The 12921-nt window shown below is 35.1% G+C and overlaps 1 protein-coding gene across 1 annotated transcript in view; it reads right to left on the reverse strand.

The window, feature by feature from the left end:
- LOC123677035 (cyclin-dependent kinase 6) overlaps positions 1–12921 on the reverse strand; it is a 75464-nt gene that overhangs the window by 32058 nt on the left and 30485 nt on the right. Inside the window, exon 3 of the mRNA XM_045613449.1 lies at positions 10857–11017. Coding sequence (XP_045469405.1) covers positions 10857–11017 — 161 coding nt within the window. The remainder of the gene's footprint in view (positions 1–10856; positions 11018–12921) is intronic.

Raw genomic sequence — 12921 nt, forward strand, 5'->3', positions numbered from 1 at the left:
AAGGTCGACACGTCACACGATATCTTATCAGTTTTTTGAGGCTAGATCAATATGGAATGATTGAAATGAATGAAATTCCGAAATGCTTGATCGTAATAATTTTGAAAACGCGGTTCGAAAATGTGGCTCGAAAAGGACCAAAATGGCACGACAAGGGCCTTTGAAACTTAAAGAAAAGAAATAAAATATGAAAAATGAAAAGAAAAGAAAAGCGAATGCTGGAGTATCGACTTCTGCCTACCTGCGGCTTCACAGTAAGGCTGAAATCCTCGTATAGACACTCACTCGCGAAATAGTCGCGATATTCAATTTCGTGGATTATTCACGAAAACTCAATGATTAATAATTTGGGAAAATCTATGTAGTTCATCGGACGAATGCCATGTGAATACTGACTTCTTCTCGACATCCGTCATATCCTCCAGCATATGTTACGCGAAAATGAGATTAACATATATTGGGTGGAATCTTAAACGAGCACGAAATTAGGAATTAAATTAAATTAAACTAATAAATAAATAAACAATAATAAGTTGCAGTAACCGCTTCGACTAGTGTAAACTTCTCCTAAAATCTGTTAACCATCATCGAGTTATATTCCTGGACTTTCTAATCTGGATAATATTGATAAACTTCTGTCAACTGTTAAGTATCAAATAGTCAGAGATATGAGTAAGCAAAATTTTGAGTTTAGAGAATAGGCAACCTAACGTTTGCACATTCTATAGGCTTCATACTTTCGATTGGTATTGAATTCATCTAATAATCAAACCGGTGAAATGTTTAAAAATTTTTTTTTTTTTTAATATCAATTAAACCTTCTCTGGACTAAAATTTATTAGGCAACCCATATGTGATATATTTATTGACATGTTAAATTGAATAAAAAATACGTTCTATCAAATAAGCATCTCGGTGAAGGTAGTTTTATATCGGGATCTTAGACTATTTACTTCGAGCGCTTTTTGGCATTCGTTTTGATCCTTTGACCATATTAATTTCATAGAGATATATTTATTAGTCATATTTATTCCTCGGAGATAATGTAAGACGATAGTACAGTTGTTAATAATGGATATATTGGATGATGTTCAACAAATAGATATAGACATCGCGGAGACCAAACAACACAATTTAAACATCGATACGTATATCTTTCCCGAAGGCAATCACATTGGCAATGATTGGAGTGAGAAACAATTTGTTTGAATGTTTCTGGATATCTGGATAAAAATAATATTCAAAAAACAAAGTAACTAACTCTCCTTCTGTCGATCAAAAGATACTATTACAAAAATATCTATTATATTCATTTCCGTTTTGGATAATTCGTTTTCCATAGGAAGCCCGCCGCCTGTTCCTCTTGCATGACTTTTTTTCGCTCATGTTTAAATATACAGGGTGTTTCACGAATGATTGTACAGGCTTTCAGGGCAGATGCAGGACATTTTGATGAGTCTGAATCAGTGCTCGAAACATGTTCTAACCATATGAGTTTGAAAGATACAGGCTGTTCTATGTATTTTATTGAAAACTTTCAATCGGCATTACTTTTGAACGCCTGCATGGATCTTCATGAAAATTTGAGGAAATGAGAATAGGCCAATGCCTAATATTTACACCTGATGACTTGTCGATAGCGCAGGCCCGGACTGAGAAAATTATATTTTTTATTCCACATCTTGTAAAACACCCTTGTAGCTATTAGATGTAGAACATCCATACATAAATTGGACTGTAAGGTACTGGGTTATGAAGTTCGAAGGACCATGAGATTTTTCACACTATTTATTGAAGTAGGTCTATATATACAATTACACAATGTACACTTAACAAGATTCGCTTAACTAGTTATCGAAAACTATGAATCAGTTCCACTCACTTATCCAATAACAATTTACCGACTTGGGTACTAACGAAGATTTTGGTGACCGATGACCGACTGTAGGGTCTTTTCTAACCACGTGGCGACAAGGTCAATATTTAACTAACTTAAAATGTGCAAGCTGAACACTGTGTCTCAAGGGGCAGGAGCAACGACGAACTATACTATACTGTACTTGACTTGTACTTACTAGACTGTGTGTTGAATTTACTGAACTTGACTATTCGATCTATTACCCCATCTCGACACCGATTCACTTTTTGGTCGAACCATAGAAAAGGGTTAAGAACATAGAAGTGTCATAGATAAAACGGACATAGTTAAAATATCATTATAGCCAGCCGTCATTATAAGGACCACTGCGAGCAGCGCACTCATAAAGTGCGCGGAATTATCTACAACTAACTTCAGGGGTGAATCTTTGGACAATGGCGGCGCTCAGTTCTCCGAAATCTGATCAAAACTTAACAACCCTGTACATCGAATTTACAAAAAGTGAAATTTTCCTCAGAATCTACGATGGACACTCTTTCAAACAAGCTCATTTGAAATAATGGCACACTTCCCCTCAATATTTTATGAGCTATTGAATATCTGGCATTTTCGATTCATAGTAAACGCGGACCTGTGTATTTCCGAATTTAATTTCTGAGTAAAATGACAGCATTTCTAACCTGTGGGGGAGCCTCCTAAGGGGATGCGAGCATACCGAAGGGAAAAATTTTAGAAATTTAAAAAAAATTTGATGGAGGAAAGGGTATAAAAGAATTTATTTGCGAAAGTGAAGATAAGATATCGAAAAGTATTTCGTTTTGTATGGGTGTGTCTGATTTCAGCCAGTTTTTAATTTTTTTTAATTTCTAAAATTTTTCTATTGTAGATTCTGAGGAAAATTACACTTTTTGAAAATTAGGATGCAGGCGTTCAAAAGTTATGCCGATGGAAAGTTTTTGATTAAATACATAAAACAGCCTATATCTCTTAAACGAATTAGGACATATTTCGAACACTGATTCAGACTCAGCAAAATGTCCCACATCTGCCCTGAAAGCCTGTGCCATCATTCGTGAAACACCCTGTGTATTGGTGAACAATTTTTCATCAAAATTTGTTTTAAATTTGAATTGACGGAACATAAATTGATGATGTGAAATTTTAAAATGATGCGGGCTTTTGGAAATACAAGTTTCTGAACGTGTACATTTAATGAAACGAACGGTTGTCAAGAATTGCATTTTGAAAAACAAGTCGCACTTGAACCATTCGTTCTTGAAACGTGTACGTCAAAAGGATAACTTGTCAAGCATACGGTCCCAAAAAAAGGAGCTGCAGACAACCCATAGGTAACAGTGTTTAACTCATAACATCTTATCAATTCGGAGGAGGAAAATCTCCAGAGAATTTGCTGATAATTATTTACAATGACTTGAGTGAATCATAAATTAGCGATATATTTGTCGTATATCGGCAGTGAAAACAAACTTATGTGAACGAAATCGGAGAATAATAGTATCAATATCCTTTCATTTACCGGCGTGAACTTGGCAGCCACTTTTCAGCAGCCGATTTCATTCCAGCAGCCAAACGACCAGTGGCGTCGGTAGAATTTAAAATTAACGAATCGATCTGTTTTTGGGGTGCAACCCAAGAATTTGCTTTTTGAGTTTACTTGAACGACTTCAGTCAAGTTTTTATGACTTTTCAATGCACAAAATAATATTATAGATGAACTTGAATTATGATGATCAATGAAACGACGGGGTATATACAAGTATTTTCACGAATGAAACCTTGAAAAACGTTTAGCCAAGTTGATTTTTGGAATACTTACTCTTCAATAGAAACAGAATAACATATTCGAAGCACATTGATTTGCAGGCCGTCTAAGGGGTAGTTTACACTTGTGAATTTTTCGAAATTTTCAGAATTGACCCAGTCAAAAATGTTTAGCCAAGTTCATATTTGGTATTATTACTCCTAAATAGCCACAGAATAACATATCCGAAGGATTTTGATTTGCAGGCCGTCTAAGGGGTAGTTTACACTTGTGAATTTTTCAAAATGTTCAAAAATGACCCAGTCAAGAATGTTTAGCCAAGTTCATATTTGGTATTATTACTCCTAATTAGCTAAAGAATAACATATCCGGAGGATTTAGATTTGCAGGCCGTCTAAGGGGTAGTTTACACTTGTGAATTTTTCGAAATTTTCAGAATTGACCCAGTCAAAAATGTTTAGCCAAGTTCATATTTGGTATTATTACTCCTAAATAGCCAAAGAATAACATATCCGAAAGATTTTGATTTGCAGGCCGTCTAAGGGGTAGTTTACACTTGTGAATTTTTCGATATTTTCAGAATTGACCCAGTCAAAAATGTTTAGCCAAGTTCATATTTGGTATTATTACTCCTAAATAGCTACAGAATAACATTTCCGGAGCACATTGATTTGCAGGCCGTCTAAGGGGTAGTTTACACTTGTGAATTTTTCGAAATTTTCAGAATTGACCCAGTCAAAAATGTTAAGCCAAGTTCATATTTGGTATTATTACTCCTAAATAGCTACAGAATAACATATCCGGAGCACATTGATTTGCAGGCCGTCTAAGGGGTAGTTTACACATGTGAATTTTTCGAAATTTTCAAAAATGACCCTGTAAAAAATGTTTAGCCAAGTTCATATTTGGTATTATTACTCCTAAATAGCTACAGAATAACATTTCCGGAGCACATTGATTTGCAGGCCGTCTAAGGGGTAGTTTACACTTGTGAATTTTTCGAAATTTTCAGAATAGACCCAGTCAAAAATGTTAAGCCAAGTTCATATTTGGTATTATAACTCCTAAATAGCAACAGAATAACATATCCGGAGCACATTGATTTGCAGGCCGTCTAAGGGGTAGTTTACACTTGTGAATTTTTCAAAATGTTCAAAAATGACCCTGTCAAAAATGTTTAGCCAAGTTCATATTTGGTATTATTACTCCTAAATAGCTAAAGAATAACATATCCGAAGGATTTTGATTTGCAGGCCGTCTAAGAGGTAGTTTACGATTGTGAATTTTTCAAAATGTTCAAAAATGACCCTGTCAAAAATGTTTAGCCAAGTTCATATTTGGTATTCTTACTCGTAAATAGCTACAGAATAACATATCCGGAGAATTTTGATTTGCAGGCCGTCTAAGGGGTAGTTTACACCTGTGAATTTTTCGAAATTTTACAAAATGACCCTGTCAAAAATGTTTAGCCAAGTTGATTTTCGGTATTATTATTCCTCAATAGCTACAAAATAACATATCCGAAGCACATTGATTTGCAGGCCGTCTGAGGGGTAGTTTACACTAGTGAATTTTTCGAAATTTCAGAGAATGACCCTGTCAAAAATGTTCAGCCAAGTTGATATTGCGCAAAGTTATTCTACAACAGCTAGAGAATAACATATCCGAAGCACATTGATTTGCAGGCCGTCTAAGAGGTAGTTTGCACTTGTGGATTGTGGACAGTCTTCCCACCGCATAATTGCGGGCTATTGTGGCTCATTGTTGTGCAACTTGTAGAGTCTTATTTGGGTTTACTTAACTTGAATCTATATTCCATATGAGATAAACATAAAGGTAACACAATCAAAGATTATAATGGCTAAAAATTTCTGAAAGGGTCATTCTCAAAAATTTCGAAAAATTCACAAGTGTAAACTACCCCTTAGACGGCCTGCGAATCAATGTGCTTCGGATATGTTATTTTGTAGCTATTTAAGAGTAAAAATACCAAATATGAACTTGACTAACCATTTTTGACAGGGTCATTTTTGAAAATTTTGAAATATTCACAGGTATAAACTACCCCTTAGACGGCCTGCAAATCAATGTGCTTCGGATATGTTATTCTTTAGCTATTTAGGAGTAATAATACCAAATATGAACTTGGCTAAACATTTTTGATAGGGTCATTCTCAAAAATTTCGAAAAATTCACAGGTGTAAACTAACCCCTAGACGGCCTGCAAATCAATGTACTTCGGATGTGTTATTCTTTAGCTATTTAGGAGTAATAATACCAAATATGAACTTGGCTAAACATTTTTTACAGTGTCATTTTTGAAAATTTCGAAAAATTCACAAGTGTAAACTACCCCTTAGACGGCCTGCAAATCAATGTGCTCCGGAAATGTTATTCTGTAGCTATTTAGGAGTAATAAAACCAAATATGAACTTGGCTAAACATTTTTGACTGGGTCAATTCTGAAAATTTCGAAAAATTCACAAGTGTAAACTACCCCTTAGACGGCCTGCAAATCAAAATCCTCCGGATATGTTATTCTTTAGCTAATTAGGAGTAATAATACCAAATATGAACTTGGCTTAACATTTTTGACAGGGTCATTTTTGAACATTTTGAAAAATTCACAAGTGTAAACTACCCCTTAGACGGCCTGCAAATCAATGTGCTCCGGATATGTTATTCTGTAGTTATTTAGGAGTAATAATACCAAATATGAACTTGGCTTAACATTTTTGACTGGGTCAATTCTGAAAATTTCGAAAAATTCACAAGTGTAAACTACCCCTTAGACGGCCTGCAAATCAATGTGCTCCGGAAATGTTATTCTGTAGCTATTTAGGAGTAATAAAACCAAATATGAACTTGGCTAAACATTTTTGACTGGGTCAATTCTGAAAATTTCGAAAAATTCACAAGTGTAAACTACCCCTTAGACGGCCTGCAAATCAAAATCCTCCGGATATGTTATTCTTTAGCTAATTAGGAGTAATAATACCAAATATGAACTTGGCTTAACATTTTTGACAGGGTCATTTTTGAACATTTTGAAAAATTCACAAGTGTAAACTACCCCTTAGACGGCCTGCAAATCAATGTGCTCCGGATATGTTATTCTGTAGTTATTTAGGAGTAATAATACCAAATATGAACTTGGCTAACCATTTTTGACTGGGTCAATTCTGAAAATTTCGAAAAATTCACAAGTGTAAACTACCCCTTAGACGGCCTGTAAATCAAAATCCTTCGGATATGTTATTCTTTAGCTATTTAGGACTAATAATACCAAATATGAACTTGGCTAAACATTTTTGACAGGGTCATTTTTGAACATTTTGAAAAATTCACAAGTGTAAACTACCCCTTAGACGGCCTGCAAATCAAAATCCTTCGGATATGTTATTCTTTAGCTATTTAGGAGTAATAATACCAAATATGAACTTGGCTAAACATTTTTGACAGGGTCAATTCTGAAAATTTCGAAAAATTCACAATCGTAAACTACCCCTTAGACGGCCTGCAAATCAATGTGCTTCGGATATGTTATTCTTTAGCTATTTAGGAGTAATAATACCAAATATGAACTTGGCTAAACATTCTTTACAGGGTCATTTTTGAAAATTTCGAAAAATTCACAAGTGTAAACTACCCCTTAGACGGCCTGGAAATCAATGTGCTCCGGATATGTTATTCTGTAGCTATTTAGGAGTAATAATACCAAATATGAACTTGGCTTAACATTTTTGACTGGGTCAATTCTGAAAATTTCGAAAAATTCACAAGTGTAAACTACCCCTTAGACGGCCTGCAAATCAAAATCCTTCGGATATGTTATTCTTTAGCTAATTAGGAGTAATAATACCAAATATTAACTTGGCTAAACATTTTTGACTGGGTCAATTCTGAAAATTTCGAAAAATTCACAAGTGTAAACTACCCCTTAGACGGCCTGCAAATCTAAATCCTCCGGATATGTTATTCTTTAGCTAATTAGGAGTAATAATACCAAATATGAACTTGGCTAAACATTTTTGACAGGGTCATTTTTGAACATTTTGAAAAATTCACAAGTGTAAACTACCCCTTAGACGGCCTGCAAATCAAAATCCTTCGGATATGTTATTCTTTGGCTATTTAGGAGTAATAATACCAAATATGAACTTGGCTAAACATTTTTGACTGGGTCAATTCTGAAAATTTCGAAAAATTCACAAGTGTAAACTACCCCTTAGACGGCCTGCAAATCAATGTGCTTCGAATATGTTATTCTGTTTCTATTGAAGAGTAAGTATTCCAAAAATCAACTTGGCTAAACGTTTTTCAAGGTTTCATTCGTGAAAATACTTGTATATACCCCGTCGTTTCATTGATCATCATAATTCAAAATTCAAGTTCATCTATAATATTATTTTGTGCATTGAAATGTCATAAAAACTTGACTGAAGTCGTTCAAGTAAACTCAAAAAGCAAATTCTTGCGTTGCACCCCAAAAACAAATCGATTCGTTAATTTTAAATTCTACCGACGCCACTGGTCGTTTGGCTGCTGGAATGAAATCGGCTGCTGAAAAGTGGCTGCCAAGTTCACGCCGGTCTTTCATTTAATCCTTATAATGCTCACGAAGAGTTGAATTTTTATTGAGTCGCTTTTCTAGTAACTATAAACGACGCAATACCATCGAATAAGTGTCACTAGATGTTTGCTGATATAATATTAGAAGGGAAGTGAGACACTGTATCGACTTGTTGAGTTATCTCGAGAGATAGTTTTCTGGTAAATCTTGAATAAATGTGCTAGAAGAAGTAACTATTTGTTTTTCATAAAAAAAAATCATTGTAGCAGATTTGTTCAATATTTCAAAACATTCTTTTAATTTATTATTATTATTATAAATTGCCGCTTCGACAACAGGGTCATTAGCGGTATTGGTACATTGATTCATACAACATTATTAACACAAAATAAGACATAATAAATACAATGTTTCGGCTTGATGTTCATCAATAATTTACAATTATAAAATTTTAGTTTTTTATTTTGATTGATTTGATGAAATTTAATGTATTGAGACAGGGCTCCTTTTATCGTGTTGTTCACTTTGAAATTAATTCTTTGTGCCTGATAAGCTTGACAGTCCATTAATATATGTTGAACTGTGAGTGTGGTGTCACATATAGTACATTTCGGTGTGATTTCCTTCGTTATCAAATGGTGGTGAGTGGCTAGGGTGTGGCCAATTCTCAATCTTCTTAGAGTTACCAAGTCTCTTCTTTTTAGGGCTATATGTGGGAGGTTGGTTGTTGAGGAATCAATCTGGTTAAGTTTGGAATGCTGGGATTGCCAAAAGTTTCTCCATTTGTCCTTTATTTGGTTTCTATATTTATTTCCTAGGTTATTCTAGTAGTGCAATTTTGTACTACTGACATAAAGTGATAAATAAAGTTATATTCACTTTTGAAGGAAGATAAAAGTCGAGGTTTAGTTGTTGAAATGCCGAGAGCACTTATACGCGGAATTTATCGCCAGTTAAGCGAATTTGAAGGAACGAACAGAAAACCAACTACTGTTATGAGATATTGTCAAGCGTGGTTTGATGCCATTTTAGTGCCCAAAAACGAAAGAGAGTAGGCACCGGACGTCGAAGGAGCACAAATGAAGTTCAAGGTCGACTTATGGCCATCAGAACCCGATTTGCGACAACTCGATCTTTGGCTGATGAGTGGTTAGGAGAACAAGGTCATCCTGTAACTGTCCGAAAGGTTTACTGACAGATAAGATATTTTGGGCTGCAGCATTATCGACCCCATCTTGTGTTATCTCTGACGGTTGAGCGTGACCGGCAACGATTACAGTGGTGCAGAGAACGTCTGTGGAATGGCATCAGGTCGTCTTTTCTGATAAATCTCGATTCTCCTTGGGTGGACATGATGATCGAAGAAGGGTAAGACGATGTGAACCTCAGTTTGATGTTGATCGTCATGTACACCGGACAGTAGGCGTCATGGTATGGGGTGCTATTGCACATGCAAATAGTTCACCTTTAGTCTTTATTCAGGGTAACCTGACAGCGCTGCGTTACCTTCAAGAAATAGTGGAGCCATATGTTCTCCCTTACCTTAACCGGCTCGAGAATCCAATATTTTAGCAAGATAATGCCCGACCTCATGTTGCCAGAGTTAGTTTAAACTTTTTCGAAGCGACTCATGTGAACTTTTGCCATGGCCTCCCAGATACGCCTATTTTACGCCCATATAGCATGTTTGGGACATCATGGGTAGAAGGCTTGGAAATTTACACCCTCCCCCACGGACTTTGACGGCTCTGAGACATGAAGTACGGGTAGCTTTGGATAGTATCCCTCAAGAAGAAAAAGACCATCTTATTGCATCAATGCCGAGACGTGTTTGGGGGGTGTATAGATAATCGCGGTGGACAAACAAACACATTATTAACAAATTTATTAGAAAAATTGTGAACCCTTCGTTTTTTCTCCAAATTTCAATCATTTACTCCTTGCTTCACGAAAAAATTTGATTTAAACAGCTCCTTCTGAGTGTTGCAGTTTATTTGCCCGTTAGTATTGCAAAATCTCAAACCGATCGAATCTGGTTACGGAAATATTCAGTACTAAAACATCTGTATGGAGCTTGACATCATATTGACATCCCAAGTTTCAACTCCGTCAGTTTTGTACTACGTTTTGTGGTAGGGAAATATTGGTTGAATTTTTTTCGATATTGTTCTTGAATTTTCTATGGTTCTGCTTAAGCGATCAACATGAAATTTTGCAGAAATTTTACACCCAAATGCCAATTTTCATCGCTGTCGAATATGCAATTATGAAATCACAAAGAAAACAAAATTTCAAATAGAAGAACTCTTTGTTGGATTTTGCCCATAAACGAACCGCGGCAGATCCGAGATCCAAACAGACGGTCGGATGGACACAATCTGAATAGAAGACAGATTGTCTTTCAGTGAGATTGAAGAAATTGTGACTAAATAATAGAGCGATACGTTCGTAGAACAAGAGCTCAAAAATCAAATGAAATTTGAAAGTTTGCAGAAGGACTAAGAATACTAAGAGCGTCACTAATATTCACCAAAAAAATTGAATTATTGCATTCCCAAAATTCAATTATACCCGAATAAATGCATAATAACATTAATGAAAGATTAGATAAATAAACTCACTTAAAAATTGTATTCAATTGATCACCCTCTGAAGTGCCACAAAATAATGGGCTCAGTTTGTATAACTCAGCAATTATGCAACCCACAGACCATATATCAACTGGGGTCGCATAGGTCAATCCTAAGAGCACTTCTGGTGCACGATACCATAAAGTTACAACCTGGAAGCAATGAAAATACTTAATCAAGAACAGTTGATATTTGGAAAATAACATATAAACAGGATAAGAATTGAATCTCTATCTTAAAAAATATCACAAAATTATCCACTTTGATCCAAATCATTGTAGTTATTTTAATACCGGTGTGAAGTTATCCACATCCACAAGTACACTCCGAGGCAATAGTAGGGTCCAAGCAAAAAATGGTATATTTATGATTTTCAATATGGAAATGAATTGTAATTTATTATTTGAATCAAGCAATACTGACTTTTGATATTTCTTGAACATTTCTGTTTCATTCAGAGGGTTGTTATAGGAGCCGTTCCTAGATAAAAATTCATAACTTTTTTGTATGAAGGAGTACAGTTTTATGCTTTTATATATATAATAATAATAATAATAATAATGTCTTTATTCTCACAAAAAAGTTACAATAATTCTTATCTTATCTTATTTTAGTTATTAGCTAATTTCATTTATTGTGAAAAAAGGCGGAGTCCAGTTATGCTCATGCATATTCTGCTCTACTCAACCCTTACAGAAAAAAAATAATAAACAAGAAAACAAAAAAATAATTTTGATTTGTTTTTTCACACTTTTTTCATAGGCGTTCTGCGTTCACTAATGGAGTCAGTTAGACAATGTGCAAGAAAAATAGAAGAACTAGGGCTCGTTCTGTTCTTTCAAGTATAATTCAAACATTTTATTTTTAAACGCTTTTATGTTCAAAGTCTTGAAGGTGTATGGAATAGGATTATAGACTTTTGCGATGTTATAGGTGAAACTTCTTTCGAAAAAGGTCGTTCTATGAATAGGTGGTGTTATTAGACCTCTATTTCTTATATTTATATTATGAACATGACTTCTATATATTATTTTTCTATGAAGATAGTTCGGAGTTTTATTCAACACAATGTTATGATAGAAGCAGGCTGAGTGTAATTTTCGGCGGAAATTCATGTTCAACCAACCTATTTCTTTGAGTTTATGAGAGATTCTGTCGAATTTTCTTATGCCGAATATAAATCTGAGACACGCTGAATTCTCGCCCTGGCTATTGCAGTTAAGCATTCCCCATAAATCATGTCACCAAAGTTAAAAGTTGACAGTACAAGGGAGTCACATAAAATTTTTTTTTGTTTCTCTGGGATATAGTGCCGATTACAATATAGCAGCCTTAATTTGTAATATGCCCGACGAATACAGTTCGAGACATGATCATCAAATCTTAGATTATTATCAAAAATCACTCCTAGATTACGTTTGCCGTCTTCAACCTTCAAACTTTTATCACCGATTTTTATATTCACCAATTTTTCAGTTTGATCTCTACAATTTTTAGGACCGAAAAGTAGTGCCGTACATTTTTCTGCATTGATGTGAAGGTGATGTTGAGCTGAAAAATTCATAAGCTTTTCAAGTTCGAGATTCAACGTGTTACAAGCTTCAACGACATCAGTGTTGTCAAAGGATATACATACTTGAGTATCGTCTGCGTAATAGTGAGCTTTGCATTTATTAAAAGAGCAATCTTGCTCAGAGGTGTACACTATGTAAAGAGTTGCTCCCAGAATTGATCCCTGTGCAACACCTCTAGTCACAGGTAGTTCCTCGGATAGAACACCGTCTATCATGACTCTTTGAGTCCTCCCATCAAAATAACTCTTGAAAAAGGCAACCGCGCTTTCATCCAAACCTATGTAGTGGAGTGCTGCCAACAATATAGACCGATCAAGGGTATCAAAGGCTCTACTATAGTCTAAGAGAACAAGCAATGTGGCTTTACCATTATCTGTGGCACGAAAGATGTCATCCGTGATATCTGCTAGAGTGGTAGAACAGTTGTGATATTTTCTAAAACCAGATTGTGTTTCAGGAAGGATATTGTTAGCTTCTATATG

The sequence above is a fragment of the Harmonia axyridis genome, chromosome 1 (genome assembly GCF_914767665.1).
Source record: "Harmonia axyridis chromosome 1, icHarAxyr1.1, whole genome shotgun sequence".
In the NCBI taxonomy this organism is placed as follows: domain Eukaryota; kingdom Metazoa; phylum Arthropoda; class Insecta; order Coleoptera; family Coccinellidae; genus Harmonia; species Harmonia axyridis.